The sequence below is a fragment of the Etheostoma cragini genome, chromosome 18 (genome assembly GCF_013103735.1).
Source record: "Etheostoma cragini isolate CJK2018 chromosome 18, CSU_Ecrag_1.0, whole genome shotgun sequence".
Classification (NCBI taxonomy): domain Eukaryota; kingdom Metazoa; phylum Chordata; class Actinopteri; order Perciformes; family Percidae; genus Etheostoma; species Etheostoma cragini.
Window position 1 is genome coordinate 7,519,400 of NC_048424.1, and position 21,730 is coordinate 7,541,129.

The following is a 21,730-nucleotide window of genomic DNA, read 5'->3' on the forward strand; positions in this document are numbered from 1 at the left end:
GTTGAAGAGTGATATTTGAAAGAAGACTAAAAAAGATCAGAAAAATAATAATAACACGCACAGAAGAAATAATGGTGTGCAGACTAAAACTGGCCTAACGTAACATGCACACAGCATTTCACTTGACACGGTAGTGAAATGGAGAAAAAGGAACAGTATCGGTTAACACAGTGGATGTGACTGTACACTAGTTAAGTATGAACTGGGACGGTGAGTTTCATGTATCGGCTTTATAAGCGGTCTTGCCTGAGCTCGTTGATCGCCTCCTTTCATCGGATCTGGAGCTGGAGCTTGACACTCTGGACTCCGACTTCGTTGACTAGAAACAAGAACAAACATTTGTCCCAAATGTATTTGAATGAGACTGTGTCCTACTAGATGTCACGGGAGATAGTTTTTATTATTGAACCTTGATCTGAAGACGCTAGCTGGTAAAGTTACACACCGCAGAGTTCACTCTAACGTAAACCGTTTAAAACAGGTAACCCACTACATACAATCGTTGCTTTGTTAAGAAACGTTTGGCTACAGACTCAGAAAATAATTACGCGTAGCTTCCTTAATTGTGCTCTTTTCCTAATGTTAACAGGGCTACGTTTACGTTCACTAAGCTAAAGCTAAAAAAAACGCTTTAAGCTATTGAGTAATACATGCTGGCTGAAGAAGAAGGTCGGTACTCACCATTTCGAAAGCAGAATACAGTTAATGTATCATATATTTATATATTATGACAATTTCACAGCTGGAAGAAGCATAAAATGTATATCTACTCGCAGTTATCGCTCGTTAATTAGCATTAGCCAGCACTCCTAGGAGACATTTTGTATCCCATGATGCACCGCTGCTTCAAAACAAGGTGAAGCGAAAACGAGTGACAACTAAATAAAAGTCCTTCAGTCAGTTACAAAATGACAAAAATAAGAAATGGCTGTGGGTTCCAGCCATAGACTGTATGGTTCCAGCGCATATAGGTTAATGGGAAATAACAGAGGGGATTAGTTGACAAAGAAGGACTTAAAGAAAAGAAATATAGAAATGCAAATCAGTATTAGTAGAGGCCAAATGTTTAATCTTGGAAAAAAACAACCAAATATGGCAAGATTGTGGGACAGACAGAGAAGGGAAATAAGGAGTGTAAACGTTTCTAGAGTAGGTACTTGACACAGGAGATAATGAGCTGTGTTGACAAGGGTTTAGATTAGGGCACTGTGCATTAAACAAAAAAACTGAACATGATACGAGGCCGTTACATAGTGTTGTGTTGCCATGTCAGTAAAAGGAGACAGAGCAACTGGTATGTGGCGCAGAGAGTTGAAGAGGAGCAGGAATTCACAGTAAAAGGATTACTGTGCATAGGTGAGAATGCATAGGCCAGGGTAGGCTACTGGTAGCATTCTTAAGGGACACAGTTTTCTTTTTGATGGGTAAGGATTGAGAATATAATGCGAGGGAGATGTTCAAGATTCAAAATCCTTTATGAATCCCACAACGAGGAAAGAATACAGTATTAAAACAAGTATTCAATGTTGGTCAGTTCTGCTGTGTGTTTTTTTGCACATGGTCTACTGGGACTAGTGCTTTGTGTATAACTTGGCATACAACATAGGTTAGGATGTGTGTGGGTGATAGTTTTTATTATTTATTTATTTATTAAAAAATGTTGTTACCTAAAGTCTATTGTCTGACCCACACTGCGGAGCAGAAAGCAGCGGTAATGCACCAATGAGCTGGATGCCAACAGCCATAAATCACAAAGAAGAAGAAGAAGTGAACACAGCGCTCCCCCAGTGGTGAATGAGATGAATTACACGTGGCTCTGTAACGTTCTGCTGTGTGCATTTTAAACAGGTGAGAAAAGTTGGTGACTAAAAGATACTAAATACATTTTATTTCTGCTGAGGGAATGTATTCTTTAGCTGCCTGCAATTTACTACAAACCACCTGGGAAGAAGTTGAATAGCGTTACTTGACATGTTTCGTCAATTTCTGGAGTATATAAGGATTGATGTTAAGGTTACATTTTTTAGTTTATTGACGCAATGCTAGGCAACGTTACACCTAGCTAAAATGAATATAATGCAGTACAATACAGCAGCTCTGCAATGAATTACACATTCGTAAAAGTTATGCTGTTCAGGATTTTTTGAAATGCTGTACAGAGTAATTCTACTTTATGGCCATTTTGAAAGGGGTATTTTCAGTATCTACACGCTATCGGTTGGGATAAAAGCTAACAGCATGCTAATCATGTTTGAAAATGTGCTAAGGATATATTGACCAACATTAGTGTTTTAACTAAAACACATAACATAATAAGCGAACATATTTGATAAAGAACCCACAAATGTGCAATATTGTGGCCAAGATATGGGACATTTTACAGTTAAAAGATAAACTTGCCCTTGCTTTCTGGTGGACAAAATGCGTTATGGTCACCTGTATCTAAATAACCTCAAATATATCTTTCTAGCTACACATATGCTAATACCAATATAACGTCTTTGATGATCTGTGTTGGCTGGGATGCATAGAGCTTTAACTTATGTAGTCATAAACACAAAGTACAGATGATGAGGTTTTGCAGGCCACATTTGTCACAATTTAATTTGGTCCTGCTGTTGGTGCTAGAGAAAATGATATGCGATCACCAAATGTATTGCAATTCATCCTGAGGAGGACCTAAATGTCTCAACCAGCTATAAATCACTACCACAGAAACACACATAACCACTGCTATTGTACAAAAACACATTTATTATGACAGTATTAGTATATTATACAAATACGAGCACATCTAAGCACATGTATTATAAAAATACAAAATCTTGATGTGCTTCAGTGTTGTGGGCATCATAAACCATTTTGCAAACCAAAATTGATAAACACTACTGTATACTCAGTTCCATCTATCCCTGCAGTCCTGTTTTTAAGTCCTTCGGCACTCAGACACAATGCAGCTTAAAAAGATTTTGCGAAGCAAGAAATGACTGCTCTCTAATCCTGCGATGTACACAGTTGCATGTGTGACTGTTCACAACTCAGAATGAAAAAGAATCCAACAGGAACTTACCTACAGAAAAAAAACAGGTACAAAAAACTGATTCCAACTGATGCATATAATGGTATCAAGACAATGGTAAATTATTATGTCTTAATATGTAAGTTCCTGTTGAATTCTGGCATCTAAAAATATTCAGTACCAGTTGCACTCTTTTAACATTGCAGGACTTTAATAAAACTGACCATGTCAATCTATCTAAAAGCTAAACTGTATGTACATGTAAGAATACACTGCATGTATGTAAATAGAAATCAGACACAAACATGAGCATCAGCTTGCCCATTGACAGCCAATCTAATGCTTATTGTACTCATTGCGTTAAATAAATTGTACAGCTGCCCTCAGATAGATGGAACATTATTGTAAGCAGTGAGAGATGAGCAACAAAAAGGTTTATTAGTTAGAAGATATCATGCAACTATCCCTGCCCATATTAGAGCCTCACTGCCGGATTCACACAGTATGACTCTGACTCCATGCAGAAGGACTATGCTCCAATGAGGTGATGTGAAGCAGCAAATCTAAGCAGGTTTGAGGGCACGTTCAGACCAAAGACAGCGATCCGCAGGGTTTTGTGGCTGTGGAAATATCAATTCAAAAGGCTGTCACGCCCTGTTGCGTTCTTAAGACCTCCACAAAGCAGCACATGTAGACTTAATATTTTACAATTATTGTTTTCTGTCAGATCGCTTTTAGATCTTGACATTTACCACCACAATTGAAGGCAGCTTTATTTCATCTAGAAAGAGAGAAGGAAAAAAGATGGAGCATTGTGCTTTATTCTTGCAGAAAAATACTATTTTTTTTACTTTCTTGTGGCAGCAATAGATACAGGGATGTTTACTCTAAGGGACTCTCAATTCAATTCAATTTTATTTATACTATCAAACACATTAAAGACCACACTCTTTAATTTAAAAAGACTGTCACACTGCCTCAAAACACACTGACAAGTTTGATCGCCGGTTATATAATTGGCCACCACAGGATGATGTTGGATTGCGTTTCTCTTAAAGTTGAGTTTTTCTCAACTTTTTGCCGCAGGCCGTTTCTTTTGGCACCACTCTGCGGCCCCCACCCCCTCGCCACAGCTTAAACGCACTACCCCTTGTCTAAATGAATGGGGAGACAGGCATTTTTGCTTGACTGCCTGAGTGTGTGTGGACTAACTCCTCTTCTCTTTGACCTAAGCTTTAGCAGAAATACATATGCCAGGTGCATAGAAATATAAAAGGTTATATGAAGGAAAATACACTATACTAAAAATATGCTTTAATGTTTTTTATAATATAAAAAAGCTTATGGAAGTAGGTGTATCAGCAGTAAATTTAGTGTGTGACCAACTGGGTTTTCAAGGTTATTGATCACAATTTTCGATGCAAAAGAAATCCCTGAATGTGTGAGTGTAAATGGGATTTTTCATTTTCTTTTGTCTATTTTGAAGACTGTTGTTTTAAACATTCACTGCCCATCCTCATTACAAATTTAAACTGTCCTATGATGGAAAATACAATGCTGTAGATCTTTGCTCACAAAAAAGTTTATAAAATTGACTTGTTTTGGTGAGTAGAGCAAATCGTCTAGTTTTTTAAAAATCACATTACACATCTGTAGACATGGTGCAGCTGACTAATAATCATTTACTTCTCAATTTCTAGCTCAGAGGACTCTGAGCAGATTTTTAAACCTCTGCTTTGTTCTTTGAGTGATCGGCGTGAGCCAAGCTCTCCTCATTCTCCTCCTCCTCCTCAGGAACCTGGAAAACATTTTTAAATAAGATACAATTATTGGCTTATATGCTGTACCACCTGTGTGGAGTTTATCAATAGAGGATAACACAAGCAGCACCAGAGAATAGGAATCTCTTTTATTAGAAGCCTGTCAGATGAAATCTTGATTGTGGTAAATGATGCAGTGAACCACATCCAACTAATATGATCCCAAAACCCCTAATTTAATAACTTAAAATATTGGGGTACTGCATCAATCACTTGTGATGCTTGACAGTCGAAAAGTAGAAATAATATTTATGAAAAAAGGTGATTTCTTACCTCCCAGTAAATAGAGTCATCAAAGCAGTTCTGGTCTGGAGGCTGTCCCCAGAATGGCAACTTCATTATTAAACCTTGAATAAGGAAAGGAATTGTTTGATCACTCAGGCTTTTTGCAAAATCATAATAACCCTGATCTTTTCCTTTTGAGTGACAAACCCTGTGCCCAGGAATTTAACCATTATGACATATTTATGATCTCATGCTTCGTCTTCACCTACCTGTAATAGCACCACCAACCAAAGCGAACCCCAGGGATGAAGCCAAGGCAGCAGCTTGCATGGCAGCATTACCTCTGAAGAGGAGGTGAAGAGAAGATAGGGATGTAAAAGCTGACAATTAACTGAACCATGAAGTACTTCAAAGCTACAACACAGTTATGTGTGTTAATATATTTTATTTCATGAATATTTATACAATTTGTGGTAAGTAAAATGACCCTTACCCCTCTTTTTTTCCCAAAGCCACAGCCACAATACCAGCCAGCCCGCCCAGGATGCCAGGCATGCCGTGCAGATTGTGGACTCCGCAGGTATCCTGGATGCCCAGGTTGGATGCCAGGACGGGCTACAGAGGAGAAAACATGTGTCTTGTTGTCTTTTTAAAAGGTGAAGTTTGCATTTTGTTTTAAAAAAATGTGACGTTATCAAATGTTTTTTTTCTTCCGACCAATAGTCCAGATCTCCAAAATATTAAATTTACTACCATAGAAGAGTAATAAAACCATAAAATAAGGAAGCTGAAAACCAGGGATTTCTCCGTTCCATGTTTGCTTAGAAATTACTTAAACTCTTATTAAAATTGTTGTGGATTTTCTGCAAATGAACTAATCTGTTAATTAACTAATAGTTTACACCAAAACATTTTAGGAAACTCATAATTTTGCACCTTTGCTTTGACTTTCAACTCACAGTTAGGTACTTGAAGCCCAGGGTAGAGATGATGCCAGCCACTAATCCAATCAGCATTGCCCCAAATGGCCCGATGTTCATGTCAGCACATGTTCCCACAGCAACGCCACCAGCCAAGGTGGCATTCTGAATATGCACCTGTAGTATATAAAAAGACATAAAACAAGAATATAACCGTTTTTTTGTGTTTTCTTTTTAATTCTTGAATAAGTGATATTGTGAATAATAAAGGGAAGTTATCTGACCATGTCCAATTTTCCTTTGTGCTCCACAAGGCTGGAGATGGCATAGGCAGAGAGCACACAGGCAGCCAGGGAGAGGTAGGTGTTGATCACTGCTGTGAGCTGACTGAAGCCTGGAGCAGCAATGGCCGAGTTAAAACTGGGCCAGAACATCCACAGGAAGACGGTTCCTGTAGAAGAGGGGAAAGAATGAAACAGCATTATACAGTGCAAGTTAGAAACTTATAGATTCAAGGATTTATATTCTTTCTTGCTGAAAAGGATTGATATACAGTTGAGGTTGGTCTTTATCACTTTACATGCTGCATGGTTAATTAAGGCCACCAGGTGTCAGGCATACGTTGTGTGTGTGTGCGTGCAGAAGGCCTGTGATGAGCAAGTGAGAAAAGATAACGACCAAATGAAACATGTCATTGCTGTATATTTCATTAGTGTTAGGTGTAACTGGCTCTTACCAATCATAGCAAACATATCGGAGTGATAAACAGATCCGTCATTCTCATGTCCGTTTCTTAAACCTGGTCGGTAAAGTACTCGAGCCACTGCCAGGCCAAAGTAGGCTCCATAAGCATGGATGATCATGGATGCTCCAACATCATTTGCCTGTGAAAGAAGAGGTGATACTGTAAAATCCAGTTACCACAGTGAATGTTCCTGGTCATAATGCACGAATGAATGCCGTATTTTGCTAATGTAGTTTCAACACATGCCCGTATCATTGCGTAGGTCTACTTACTTCAAGCACTGTGGCCACCAGATGTTCATTGATGGAGAAGATAGTGATCTCTAGTACGGTCATGATGAGGAGCTGCACAGGGCTGGTTTTACCCAGAACGGCTCCAAAGGAGATCAGGACTGTAGCTGTGCTGAAATCTGCGTTGATTATTCTGATTAATAGAGAAGAAAACTATTATAGAGGATAATGAGGAGAATAGGTGGAACAGAGAAGTCCCCCCAGCACACTTTAACCCTCATTTATCAAACCTTAAGTAATCTGTTAGAGCAACTCAGCAGCCAACAGGACAGCTCAATGTTTTTTTTAGCAGCTACTAAGTTGGTAATGCTTATTTAAGTGCTGAAATGTTAATCAAGGGTTTACTGATAAGCGACACATGCAGAGAAAGACATTCATACTTGAAGATGCTGACTTTGATCTTGCCATCCTCCAGGTGCCAGATGCCCTGCATGAGGAGGCCCCACTGCAGGCCGAAGGCAGCCAGCAGTAAGTTGACACCCACGCTGCTGAACCCGTATCGCTTCAGGAAGGTCATCAGGAACCCGAAGCCAATGAAGATCATGACGTGGACATCCTGAAACACTGAAGACATGAGAAAAGAGGTCAGTTCCGCTGTTGATTCAATGATAAGGCCCTCCTTTGTCGTGCGAGTCCCACTTAAATCAAATCAGATGAAACACTTGTGAAACGCCATCAATTAGAAATAAGCCATTTGCTGAGACTTTTCTTTCCACTGTGGTATTTTTTTTGACTCCTAGTTTAACTGATTTATTAAGCAGTTACTAGACTTCACGGGAGTCATTTCCTTTCCACAGGGGCTGTATTGTCTGTTGGTTGGAAAAGCAATTCAATCATACTATGAATGGGATTCTGGGAAATGCTCCTGATGTTCTTGTAGAGTTGGCCTTTCACTGTGTGTATGAAAGTGCATATGGTGTGAATTGATTAGCCCACCCTTATCTAGTCTCAGTTGATAGTTGAACAATGTTTGTGTTAACATGTTTTATTTATCAGTGCGTTTACTTTTACTATGGTATGAGGACAAAAAGACAAGCTCTTTAAGAGGAAATAAAGCTGGGTTAAGGCCAGGTAATTTTTGGTGGGATTTGTATCAACATCCTGACAGGAAGTGGGTCGCCTGTTTCCCAAAAGTCTTTAAGCTTGACATGATATGATGAGCCCCTTGTGGAAAATACTTCAAGGTGGAGGTGTGCGCAGGTTCAGAAACAATGCTTCATTTCCTCAGAGTGGAATGAGCGTGAATGTAGCCATTGTTATCTGGACAGTACACTTACTTTCATCTTTCAAAAGGCAAGGATTTACTGCTCTGCAGTTGCCAATTAATCATCATCATCATTTCATTTGTTTAATTCCTTGTGTCTTGTAGTCACCGTGAGGTTGCCAGACAACCATCAGAGACTAGGTGAAGTCACTGCACCCAGCCAGGAAACATTCCGGCACATAATAATAATCGTATAATTGGTGAACCACAACATGGTGTTCTTATACTTACAGCGAGATGTAACGTGTTAAATATTCTCTTAAAAAGGGTGCTGGTAAGTGGATCTTGTCACCTGTGGCCAGAGGTAGACAAGGGGTTCCCCCGATTCCATACTTTGTGCTAAGCTAAGCTAAGCAACTGCTTGCTGTGAGTGTAACAACTTCTCATCTAACTCTTGTCAAAGAAGGCACTATTTCACAAAATTATACTTTTAACTTACATTAAATATCCCATTGTTTTTTAATCTATTTCACATTATATTAGTATGAGTACATGTTTTGTTAATGTTGTTATTTTTTGGCTCTAATTGAGAAATCCCTAACAGGGATTAGTGTCTTCAAATTATTTAACAATATTATAACAATAGGCTATCTAACACTTTAATAATTCCAGTTTCTACTCTTGTCTTAACTTCATTTATCTAAAAAGGCAATAATTATTACACACATACAGCAGATATGAGGAACATGTGTGTTTGTTATTGTCCACTTTAGGCTTCATTTTCGTTCAACACAGAAAATCACAGGTCATCCACATCCATAAATATTAACATTGTTTAATTTTGACAACGAGGAATGAGACAAACATCTCTTATAATACTGTCAGACTTTTTATTGCTAAGATCATGGTACACAAGACAAAGGTTAGTTTGTAATATGCACAACATCTGATTGAGGGTGATTCTTTCCTTAATTTAGGCAGTCAGGCCTAGAGTCATTCAAGGTCAGTGTCTTGCCTAAGGATCGAATCACAACCTCCCGTTTGGCAGGCGACCGCTCTACCATTGAGCTACAGCCAACCCGAATACAAAAGAAGTTAGCATGGTTACATTATGCATGATCAACTGAAATTTCCCTTCAAACATAAGGAGTATATCAGGACATTATCATGTGTTTGCCTTGGTACAAAGTGAGAATGTCTACATCTACCATTTGTAAGACAGAATCAGTGTTTTACTGGGTTTTTATACATGCTCAAAAACAGTGTACACCGCTGGCTGCATTCACTGTATGTCCGTTTCCTTCCGCTTTCTTTCTGTTGAAACTTTAAACTCTTTATACTTTCAACTTTATAAGGACTATGGCTAACTGCTACGCAGATCCCTGCATGTTGAATTGAGACAGCTAGCTAGACTATCTGTCCAATCTTAATTTCTCAGCGGCTCCATGCAAAGCTTAGCGCCGCCCATGACGATTGGGATTGGTTTAAAGAAATGCCAACAAACCAAAGCACGTTTTTCTCCCAGCCCGGAATGCAGTGTGGACTAGCCAGACCCTCCTCTGCTCCGCAGTGTGTGGATGGTCTAGCAAAGCGAGATTAACCTAACGTTTAGATTTTTACCTGGTAAATAATGATCACTTTACAAACAGTTGGAATATCCTGTGAATATAATCCTTTTAAAACCACCTCGGAAGAAATCCAAACTTGTGTTAATGATCAGCTTAAAGTTCTAATGTGTGTTTGTGTAGTACTGCGTTGATGTAATTAGCAGTGTGTCAAGGTGAAATATTGATTTGGCTCACTTTCACAGAGCTCTTTTGAAAATAATCTGGTTGCCCCTTCAACTTATGCTTTGACCCCCTCCCATTCTCAGTTAGTTCAATGGTCATAGTTTTAACTCATTCATCATATTTTAAAACACTTTTTTGCGACTAATTGTGCGGCCCTAATCGTGTCCGTGACTTTTCCATAATCATAGACCGCAAATACAATAAACAGGATAATGGTGATAACCGCCAAAGTGTGCCAAGGCCATGACGGGGAACTACATCCTCATTTCCTTGCCGTAAGCAGGCATCCTGAGACCAACTCTGGTTATGTCTCACAGTCTGACACACACACACACACACACACACACACTGATTAACAAAAAGGCAGAAGACTCCACCTAAGTGGTGAACACACCCCTCCAATTCTTTTCAACCTAGACCAGAAAACCCCATGTGCCATATAAAATTCCATAATCATCATTCCTGTATTCTGGTGCCTTTTAACAGGTAGTTTTATAATTGTATCTGTCTATACTAGCATGAGAAATAAATGTGTATAATTTGTAATTACATCCAGAGGAAATGGTTGGCCCGTGATATTTCTTTTATATTAAAAATTACAGAAATTGATTTGATGATTAATTTCATGACGAATCATCTCTTATAATAACCACTCGTTGTCTATTTTAACTAATATGCTTGCACGCAATTGCAATATCGTATTATTTACGAGTGTATCTGCCTGGGTGCAAGGTAGCAGTGAAATGCGGTATGGAAATTTTAATGGATTTGGCGTAAGTAAGCGGAATGAATTAGATAATGACGCACTGACACAGCACTCTAAAGAGCGCCAAGTGAAAAGATGTTCTTGACACTTTTTTGAGAACACACTAATACTAATATATTTTTTTTAAAGTGGGTTTGACTTAACCTTCATGTAACGGCTCTTACACCTTTGCAAGTAAATGCAATGCACATAAAGTGCAATTAATTAGACACATCTGGCCCATAGTTTTGGCCACACCTGTTTAGACGCTTGTAATAAACAGTAGTATCAGGATGGGGTGGAGGTAAAATTGGAAATCAGCCACCGTGACTGGCACCACGCCCAGATGTTAAGTAATGCTCAGTAATGTGGGTGAGCCAAGACAAGAGAGAGAATCTCCTCAGGACCAACTGGAGAGGAGTGATGCAACCAAAACATATGCAAACATAAAAATGATTCAGTTATTATTTGTTTAAATATTTTTCTCAAGCAATAGATTTCCTTGCAACTGATGTTTCCATTTTTCAAATCAACTCCTCATTTAGATAAAAATTACTTTCCAAGAGTCTTTATTAAGAACGTGTGTAGTGTTTTGTCAAACCATACAACCAGAAATTCTTTCTGTCATTTACATTATTTAAAAAGTGATTTGATTTGAGCCTGGAAAGCTTTTACTTGCTCCAGTCCACATTTCTCTGCTATTTGTCTTCTTTTGATCCAAACAGATGTCCGGCATGTGTTGGATAGCGGATCTCTCTGCACGCAACCGCAAGCCTTCACGTTATCCAATCACCCTTCAAATGGTCATAGCTTTAACTGATTCAGCATAAATAAAATATAAGATTTGTTTAAGAGGCATTTGCAGATATGTCCTTTAACATTGTATAATGGCATTTTTGGGTTGTTGGCACGTATGTGAAGCTCTTTCTTTTTTTTAACTCCTTATTGTTACCTTACCTGGATGTTTGTGTGTGCAGAGTTTGACTCTAGAAGGCTGTTTCCACATCTATCTGCTGAAGGACGGAACATTTCTCTGTACTCACCTTGAATCTCAGTGTACACATGAGATTATTATGTTTTATCACAACTAGTTTTGAAGCAAATTATGGTCCAGAATGCTACTTGCATAAGTGTAATGTGGAAACTACACTTGTAATGGACCTTTCAGTGATGTAAGAGATGTCTTGTGTCTAGCAGTTAAACTTAACCAAACTAAATTTGCACATTCATGGATTTTGGATTTTTTAATGAGGGAAAATGAGTGTTTTTAACAAGGCAACATCAACTTTTTTGTGGTAAAACTGTATCAGACACACGTTATTATTGAAAAAACAAATCAAAAATGTCTTTGGAAAAATCCTAAATAATCATAGAAATTCTGAAGAAGACTTTATTGCAAGAAATGTTCTAGTTTATTTTATCTGTAGTAGAAGATATGCTCAGTCCAAATGCTGACCATTGAGCTAATCTCTATGGGTCACACCTGCCCCACCCTATCATGAGTAGACATTCATACAGTAAAACAGCCACAGTTGTCATGATGCAAAGGACCCTCTCGACTGCAGGAACCGCTCTATGCTCAATAAGTACGAAGGTTTAAACAAATACACAGCATTATTCTGGCCCATCTATCTAGCTTTATTATCTGTGTGTTTGACACATTGATTTAAATTCCATGTGTTAGCCACTGTTTGAGACCTGACAATGTTTGCTGCCGAATCCTATTTGACTGCTCAGTTGCATGTGCATGAATAGACTTTTTGAGGGATGAGAGTGTGACCCCATGACTCCTCTTAATTCTTTCAGCCTTCAAATTCTTCTATTTCTGTTTGCAAGTAATTGGAGAATCACATCCTTAAAACTCAATTCACATTATTCCAATGAAGGAAAGGAGGCCTCTTCAGGTCACTCAACACTTTCAAGTTTCAAAACTAGAGAACCGAGCCTTGGAAATATGGCAGATTTGTAGACTTATTCCTTTTATAAATAGAAGTAAGCTTAATTTCAGCATTTTCTCTAACACTTATAAATCCTACTGAAAAGTTAGCAGAACAAGGACCTCTTTTTCTCTGTTAACGTTAAAGCTCCAACAAAGGCCATAATCCATAATTTTTAACCTCATCAAAAACATTCTAGAGACCAAACATTGAGGCATCCAGTGGGAGAGCATCCCTCAGCGAGCATCCACAGGTAGACTTACTGGGGTAGAGATCCATGGGGCTTACTTCATGGTGAGTCTCATTGGAGTGTGAGTCGTGCCCGTGACCTTTTCCATCATCATAGACCACAAACACAGCAAACAGGATGATGGTAATAATCTCCAAAGTCAAGGCCACGATGGGAAACTTGATCCTCATGTTGGTGGCATAAGCAGGCATCCTGAGACCAACTCTGGTTATCTCTGACACACACTCACTGACACTCTGTGTTTTTTAGGAGTTGTGCCGTGTGAAGGGAGGGAACAAGTGGTGTCTGGTTTTAAACTGATGCCGGTTTTGTGGTGACCAATGACAGGGCAGAAGACCGGGGCCAGGGTAGTAAACACCCCCCTCATGCACTTTGCTCATGGGGATGGGTTTCCTCTCTGGACGTCACAAGGGACAAACCATAACACAAATGTAATGACACTTGGCCAGTGAGTTGACATGAAAGAAATACTTAATGACTGCTCCTTTCCACTAATTTTTGTTGACTTGTTGACTTAACTCACATTTTGGGATTGGTGCTTTTTTTATTAGAAGACAAAAAGTCTTAGACAATGTGGAAAAAAAGTCTTCTATAAAGAGATATCTGCCATTTATAACTATGTTGCTCAAGAAAATATACAGCAGCTGTCATACAATAAAGTTTTTTTTAGATTCCTCTTTTATCTGCTCTATTAAACACTGTTCCTCTTTCTTAGTGCAAAAGACTTCAGACACCGTTCCCTTGATATTAAACCCTTTTGCAGTTTTTTATGCACCGGCTGATTCAGATACATAACTTAGGTAAGGTAAAGTAGGTAAAGTAACAATACAACACTGTAAATAATTCTAAATTACAACTAAAGGTGTTGCATTTGAAGTTTTTTATATGTAAAAGTAAAGCAGAAGCAGCAAAATGTCTTTAAAGTATCAAAAGTATTTTGTTATGGTGAATGAACCCTTAATGACTAACCCGTTAATGTGTTATCTACGGTGGCCCTAAGAGGCCAATGCACTGCAACTTGAGAAAACGCACGCAAATAAACCACAATACACAACACTACTATGCTTACTAAACGGATGCAAATAGCTCATAACACCAAAGAAGTGTTTCCAGGGGACACTTTTAAGTGATGAACACATCTGGCCTGTCAACTGCAGTTTGACATAACTCTTCATTTCATTGACTTTTATGATTCTGATCTTAACTATTGCAGATATCTGCTGTTAAACTAGCGATAGTCTTTTGCCTACCATAGTTGGGCTTTTGCCATCTAATGTTTTGACGTTTTTAAAATATCAAGATTATTTCTGAATTTGCTTGTGCATTGTCTGCTTATTCAATGTCGATATAAACACAATTGCCATGTGCTATATTATCTGGCTAGTGGGATGGACTAGATTCCCATTGCACCATATCAACAGTATGTAACGTTAGGTTAAAACCAGTGTGTGGTAACGTCACAAACGTTGAACTTATCTTACAATTGACTGCAACAAGTCAATGTGGTTAGGGTTAGGGTTAGGTGTGAATCATGTGAGTGTATTTGATATATTGATTTAAGGAAGAAAATGTCATGATCATTTCAGTAACATTTAAAATACCTGTTTCAAGTTCAGTCACTCAATGGCCGCTAGGTCAATCAGGACACTTTTTTACACATAGAAGATGTGCTGAGTTGTTACTTTAAATGATTAACTACAACACACTAGAATCTAAAGACATATTAGGATAAATGTGTGGGTGTTGTTGAACATCAGATGACATTGTTGTGTGTTGGGATTTATTTGTTTTCTTATTTGCTTATCTTTATTATTAATAATAATAACCGTGTTTTTTTTCAATCTCTTGGCTTTATAGCCTTTAATAGACAGGACAGCTGTAGACAGGAAAGAGGGAAGAGAGAGGGGGAAGACATGCAACAAATGGCCACAGGTCAGACTCGAGTTGCTTGAGGGAAGTTATCCAGGTGCCCATTAATTAGATGTTTATGTACTTCTTACAAATTGTAAATATAGGGGGTTAAAGTAAAACGTTACGATCAACGGGTATAGTTCAAATGACACTGTAAGCAATTGGTTGCTGCCGGTTGCTGCCGTGGAGAAGGTTGCTGCACTTCAGTGGTCGCCATGTTGAATGTAAACAAAAAGCTGCTGCTGTTATTCATTGGCCGTCGCTTCTCTATCGTCATCGTGTTAAACCCGCCAATATTGCGCCAGGTGGAAAAGCCAGTGTGTGATTGGTTCTCACAAATTTGTAATGGAAGCAGGATAGATAAATGTATAGATTTCCTGCCTGAGCTGCAGGAAATCAAATCGCCCCCAGATGGGGCTGGGTTTACCCAGTCTACAAAGTAGGTACAAGTGCGACGAAATTAATTTAGCATCTAATCTGCAAACGAGTAGCAAAAGTGCCTGTAAATATATGTAAGAAAAACTAATTAACAGAATGAACAATATACCAATTGGGTACTAACATTAAGAAGGGAATTAACTGAGATGTATACAAAATAAAGTAAATGTATAAATGTACAGTAAAAATGAATGCAGCAATGGTATGTTGGTAATAAAACAGATATATGCAGTATGAACAGAGGGAGTAAGAAGGAAGGAATAAGGTTATGTTATATACTTTACAGTCCTAACAGCACATACATAATATGTACAATATAATAGGACAATGAACAGTTTCCCCAAATAATAACCTTGTCCTAACACACCAGGATAAACATAACTGTCAAATAAATGTAGTATATTAAAACTAACATTGAATCCAGGCGTGGCAGATGTTGCCTCTTACTAGCTCTGTTAGTTGTCTCATGTTGCTTCAACAAATGCTGCACAGTGTCAATCCACCCATGACCTCTACAGACAGTGTGTGTAACTGTGATCAGGTTACTTGATAGTTCAAGTCCTTTACCATCAACTGTTAACATCCACATGCCTGTGCTTACTTTCCCACTGGAAACTTTCCAAGAGGACTCCTCTGATTAACTTGTAGGTTCTGATCCTGTAAGTGGCTCTCACAGTGAGTGTGGTGACAATCTGAGGTTTCTCGCAGAATTACCCCGGGCTGGAACTCCTATATTTGATTGCTTTATGAATGAGCAGAGTACTTAATCACTGCCAGCAACACATTTCTGTTTGTGTTGGACCTGAGCACAGTGACTGTTTTCCCAGACCCTTTGTGAAATTACTTCCAAATGTTGAGAGATAACAAGAACTGCAGCACTGCTAGAACTAATCTACTTGTGCTGAACATGTGCACTACAGAGTTTTTCTCTAAAAATTGGCACACAGTGGAGGCTTTTTTAATGGGCGGAGCTACATGTTTTTTTTCACAGAGAAGTGAGCTAACCCACAAACTTAAAGAGCATGGGAGGATTTGTTGTTCAACTACCACAGTCATTCATTCATGACGGACAGAGATACTCCCTCACATAAGCTTTTTCTTCTTTTATCTCGTTCTTTAAAAAAAAAATGGATTTCAGTATATACATCACAAAAGAATGTGGCCATTTGATTCCTCACATGTAACTAACTGATTATTTTTGCCTCCAGAGTAGCTCTAACCCTGAGAAATGTTGGTATAATTGTGACAGTCCAAACAGCAATTATTTAACCAATTATCATGTCTGTAGTTTTGCGATCAACCGTTCTGCGCACAGCTGTAATCTGTCAGTTTTGACACCGAGCATGAGAACTGTTTATATAGTCAAGACTGTTCAATACCAGTCTACGCTCTGAGTCTCATATTTCTTAGCGGGGTATCCCAGAGGTACCATTGCTTTTAGGTTGTTGCTTCTGTCGCCATATCTTTTTGTACACTGAATGCGCAAATTATTAAGTGTCTTCATTAGACCGAGACACTGATAGATATAACATGCTATAAGCTCCTGAATATTACTAGTAAACAGGAATTTCTGCAGGAATTTTGGAATTATACTTAGTTGTTTTCTTTCTCTCGTAGCCTGGATGCTCTCCGGAGTCCTGTGGAATTTGGAGGTGGTACATAGCCTTATTAATAGGCTAATAAAACTATTGTGACTGACTAGCGCTAGCATATTCTTGGCTTTCTAGCACGTAAGTGGTTGGTTAGCTTGCTAATTGTTTCAATCCCTAGTCATGCAAGTTGTCTGAATAAAAACCTGCTTTGTTTGACTTTTTATTTGCTTCTTTTTGTTAGTGCTTTGAGCACAGGAAAGGGGTTGTAATTTAGGCAGTCTTAAGGTGGGAGTTTATAACTGAGCCTGGAATGTTGTATTTAAATTCTGGCTCTTTTTAGTTTTTTTTAGATATTCCTTATATTAAAGAATTTGGCAATTTCATCAAACAATCCCTATTATGGCTTCTGGAAATAAAATGTGTTGGCTTGTTTAGGTTCACACAGTCTGAGAAAGTTTAAACATCAATTAAACAAAACAGAGAAAAAACAGCCCAGCTACTTTGTGTATCAGCTCAATTTAGTTTTAATCTACAGCGGCCTTCTTGTGAACCTCTAGGAACATTCCAGGAAAACCATTAAGCAATTTATCTCTGCTCCCTCACAACCTCAACAGTTAAACGCAGATTTGGGGAAAAATAAACAAGCTATCAGCCTTAATATGCTCCATACTCTGTCAATCAATGAATATAGGATCAAAGAGTGATGGATGGATGATGGAAGCCTACTTTATTTATCTTTAGTTTTAGTGTCATGGCATTCCTGGAAAGGCTTTAGTCTTCCAAATGTAAAGGTCAGACTGAGGCACATATAGTGCAAATATTTTCTTTTATCTAAGCTGTAATAGCAGATACTGTAGATTTACCTGCCATTCTTGATGAACAATATAGATAAGATAGAATGTTTAAATTCAACTCATTTAAATTTACTAAATAAAAATTTTCTCATTTACCCAGTGTTTTGACCTCTTGTCTCATGAAGGGGACACCACCCCTAATAGCTAATATTTTTGTATATGCTTATTCCTCTGTGAGGTTGTGTTTGTTCAGCTCTTTCTCACGCAAAGGTCAACTCCATGTGCATCGTTATTGGGTGCCCCAACCCAAGTATTCACTTCTTATCACTCGTAATAATGACCAGTATGTCCTCACGAGGAGTCCTCCTACACTACCTAATACATGCCTCTGGATTTATGTACCGCTACGTACATGCTTCTTGTGGGATTCTTAGGGGATCAACTCCACATTCCTCAGTTTGAAGGATTCTTCTATAGAGCGATACAGCATGTATGTGGCTGATTGGAAACAGACGCCAGTTGGTGTGACGGACAAAACCCAGGTCTTTTCTTCTTGTTAATCAAAACTAAGCAATCAGTCTTGGGCGGATAACATCACATATAGCTTTCTACATACAGTAAATGTGTGTGAACCCTAGAGAGATTTTCATGTGCAATATTTTCAATAATCCCGACTAATTTATGATGCCTGGTAAATAAATGCGGCAGAGTTTTTTGAGTGAAATTTGACCTAACCTCAAAGTGAGGTTGTGGAGATACTTTGAAGTCTTCTATGAAGCTGGTGCATCCAATGGGAACTTTTGTTGTATGGTTTCTGTTGCAGACCAGCACTGCTGTTTGGTCCTGCCTGTGGAGCTCAGAATGCCAGAAGCTGGAATGTAAATAAACTGCATGTTTGAATAAGATACCATGTATCTGTAAATGTAACCAGTGTCTATGTAGCAGGAGCTTTGAGTTTGCAAGAAAATTGGCGAGAGAACAACTAACTAAATGTCCACTGAAAATCAACAATTTAATTTCTAAAGAGCACTTTGCTGATATAACTCCCTGAATCGTATTGCCAAGGGTTAGGGTTAACTGCAATGTGAATCTATTCATAGGTTGTGAAAAAGCACCAATAAGTGATACACCATTATATGATCAACAAATCAATCCTCAAACTGCTTTCAAAGAACCAAATTAGCTGGATGTTTTGGACGAAGTGAAATGCTGTATGCATGTCACCTCATAGGTCAGGGCCAGCTTGGATCACAGAGCTGAAAAGGTGGAAAGGTGAAAGGTTCAGTGTTCTGCTCAAGGACATGTTGACAGGTGTACGGGAGTTATGAAACAGCAGCTGTCCCACTATTGGTGAGTCCGAGTCTCTGTAGTGTCTGATAGATATATACAGCCACTCTAGTCTCAATTATTTTACCTGAAAAAACAAGCTGCTTGATCTATGGTAGTAGTTGTATTTTATGTTACCCTGTAGAAAACATTTTTAGATCCATCCACATGTACAGTGCCATTTGAATTAAGTCCTGGTGGGCATGAATCTGGGATATTTTCCGCAATGCCTCAGTGTGCTGTAGAGAAGGCATTTCATAGGTGTCCCTAAATTAAATTAAAATTCTGGTTTGCAGGTGTTAAAAACATCTGTTTCTGAACCAATGGGACACATTTTGCATTCCTCTTGGAAAAATGTCACTACAAGTACTACAAGATTTATTTTACCACTGTAGATGTTTGCTGTGAGGTTCTTGGCCTTCGCATTTAAATCCCCAGACCCCTGATGCATTATGGGGGTGTGAACTGGAACGGAAAGGATGATAGTGCGTAGACACTCCTCTCACCACAGTCCCCCCTAAACGTACCCCACCCTTTGTTTCCTGTGGCTGGGGCTGAGGGGAACAGTTGCACACCCTGATAAGCCCGCTCGGAGGGAAGCCTATGCAGGCGGATAATCAGCATGTTAGATGCTAGCAATCAAGAACAATCACAAGCTCTCATCATGTTTATGTTGCGGTGGCTTTTATGCTATTTAAGTTGAGGGGCAATTGTATAGCATCCAGTGGTGTTTCATGTCCCACGGTTAAGAAGACACACATCTGGTAGAATTAGTCAATTTCAGGTGAGATGGAGAGAAATTAGAGGCCAAATAGACAGCCTTGAATAAATTGTCAAGGTTTTGATAAGACAAATATCTTTGTCACTCAAACATAGCATCTTTATAACATGCACATTCCCTCTCACACCAGCACCTACGTACAGAATGTACTAAAAAAGCTTTGCACACAACTGCAGATGTTGATAGGAAGCACTGTTTGAAGAAGGCCAAGAGCACTAAATGGTTAACAGGTGTATGGAGGATTTAGTGCCATGCCTATCAAATTACAGTGGGATATGCAACAGGCATCCGTCAATACAGAGTGCGGACAGAGGAGCGTGAGTACAGTATGAACGCTCTGGGACCAAAACCACATGTGCAAAACGTGATACGGAGAAATTGCAGTTACATGTTTTTCCGCGACAGCAGGAAGATGTACAGTCACTGACCCTCTGAAGCCTGTTCATGCTTTTTAAAGAGGTGTGGTTGGAACTGGAGGGTGTCTAGTTTAAATCCTGGAAGGTTGAAATATTTTAATAAGATCAACCTTCTGCCGTATGGCATCACATTATGAACATTAATGAAAAATTGCAAGATTCACTGTATGGTAGTTAGAATCACGTAATGGCTCCATGAAGACCTATTATTTTTACAGATCCAGTACCGTATGGCCTTTTTTTTAGGGGGAATGGGTTAGTATGGTTACTTTGTAGTGTCTTGGGTCTTCTATTTGCTCGCAAATCAAGACAAATCTTTGCTTTACTTTCTTGTTTCCTCAATTACAAAGATAACACAAGTTATGGTCCCAGGCCACCGCAAGTATGACATTTATGATAACGCTGTATTAAATTTTATATTCTGACATGTCTTCTGGTAGAGAGAGGAATGCATTGAAAAAGCAAAGGCATTTAAATGTCATACATAATTGAGCCTCTGTTGTTGTTTTTTTGCTTTTGATTTCTCACAATCTTTATACTTACACTTTGAAATCCACCCAGACTAAAAGGAATTGTCATTATTGTTGAATGAAAAGTCTTTGGTTGGCAACCAGCTTCCTCAGTAGTAAATCCTGCCATATGTCATGTGGAAATCAGAGCTTTCCTGCAGTGATGTTGTAATTGCTTTATCTAGCGCAGGCTTCTTTAAATGACGCCTAATTGAGGGTCTTAACCACACCCTTTCCTCATGTGGCTCCATGCGGCAATCAACCTGCCATGTTATCGCCACATCTAAATAAAAACTAAAATGATTGGACCACAACCCAGGACTTCCCATAGAAATAGGAAAACGAAGGAGGAGGGGTAAAAAAAAGAAACAAAAAAAACATCCTGATTGAAACAACATGGAGAGTGGGCTTTCAGTGCACAGGATGTAGAGAGATAGGTGGTTTGAGGCATTTTGGTGAAGTAGAAAAGGGAGTAAAAAAGAGAAAATGACTTGTCACGCAAACGACAGAGCAGACCACACAGCTGGGAGGAGCTTTGTGTATGTTATATAACTAACAACCACAGTATTTAAAACATTTACGAACTGAAAAAATGGTTGGCATCCAGTAGAAACACAGAACAGTCATGCAAGTTTCAGCTGGAAATGAATTCCTCTTGTATATATTGATTTAAAGCAAATAACTGATTATAGCAAATAATTTCCTGGAGCCACATGGATGTATGTTAAATATGCCTTTTGCTGAATCATCTGGTTGTTTAAATGTTTCCTCACATGTTAGTTATTATAGGAGGAATGTTAATTACATAAAGGCTATAGATGTACAGTGTAGGGTCCATTTACTATACATGGGAGACCACATGTTTGTTCTCTTCTCTTAAAGCTTTTCTCACGACAATTTAACATCTCAAGCCAAATCAGTGATAGAAACACCATCCAGTTGGATGGACTTCAAATGTAACAAGCCATGTTTATGTTATACGAACAGCTGTGATAATATTTGCAATTTTCTTAGAACG

General features: G+C 38.7%; 2 protein-coding genes across 2 annotated transcripts in view; both read right to left on the reverse strand.

Annotated features, from left to right (window-relative positions):
• Positions 1–893, reverse strand: part of si:ch211-22i13.2 (uncharacterized protein LOC553945 homolog) — a 3,444-nt gene extending 2,551 nt beyond the window's left edge. Inside the window, exons 1-2 of the mRNA XM_034899504.1 lie at positions 682–893; positions 247–319 (exon numbers count right to left, since the gene is read on the reverse strand). Coding sequence (XP_034755395.1) covers positions 247–319; positions 682–684 — 76 coding nt within the window. The 5' untranslated portion in view covers positions 685–893. The remainder of the gene's footprint in view (positions 1–246; positions 320–681) is intronic.
• A 3,224-nt stretch (positions 894–4,117) lies between these two features.
• rhag (Rh associated glycoprotein) lies at positions 4,118–13,231 on the reverse strand. Its single transcript, XM_034899502.1, has 10 exons — positions 12,959–13,231; positions 7,400–7,583; positions 7,002–7,152; positions 6,721–6,868; positions 6,269–6,435; positions 6,024–6,161; positions 5,558–5,679; positions 5,334–5,407; positions 5,113–5,186; positions 4,118–4,817 (listed from the first exon to the last, which is right to left on the reverse strand). The coding sequence occupies exons 1-10, from the start codon at positions 13,134–13,136 to the stop codon at positions 4,743–4,745; spliced, it is 1,311 nt and encodes a 436-aa protein (XP_034755393.1). The 5' UTR covers positions 13,137–13,231; the 3' UTR covers positions 4,118–4,742.
• Between the last annotated feature and the right edge of the window lie 8,499 nt (positions 13,232–21,730).

What these genes read in the sequence shown, in the direction of transcription:
- rhag (XM_034899502.1), bottom strand. Translation starts at nt 13,136, where the DNA reads ATGCCTGCTTATGCCACCAACATGAGGATCAAGTTTCCCATCGTGGCC. An exon ending in GCTTTGGGAAAAAAAGAGGG is followed by an intron (nt 5,408 to 5,557) that starts GTAAGGGTCATT and finishes CCTCCTCTTCAG; the next exon opens with AGGTAATGCTGCCATGCAAG. An exon ending in GGTTGGTGGTGCTATTACAG is followed by an intron (nt 5,187 to 5,333) that starts GTAGGTGAAGAC and finishes TCCTTATTCAAG; the next exon opens with GTTTAATAATGAAGTTGCCA.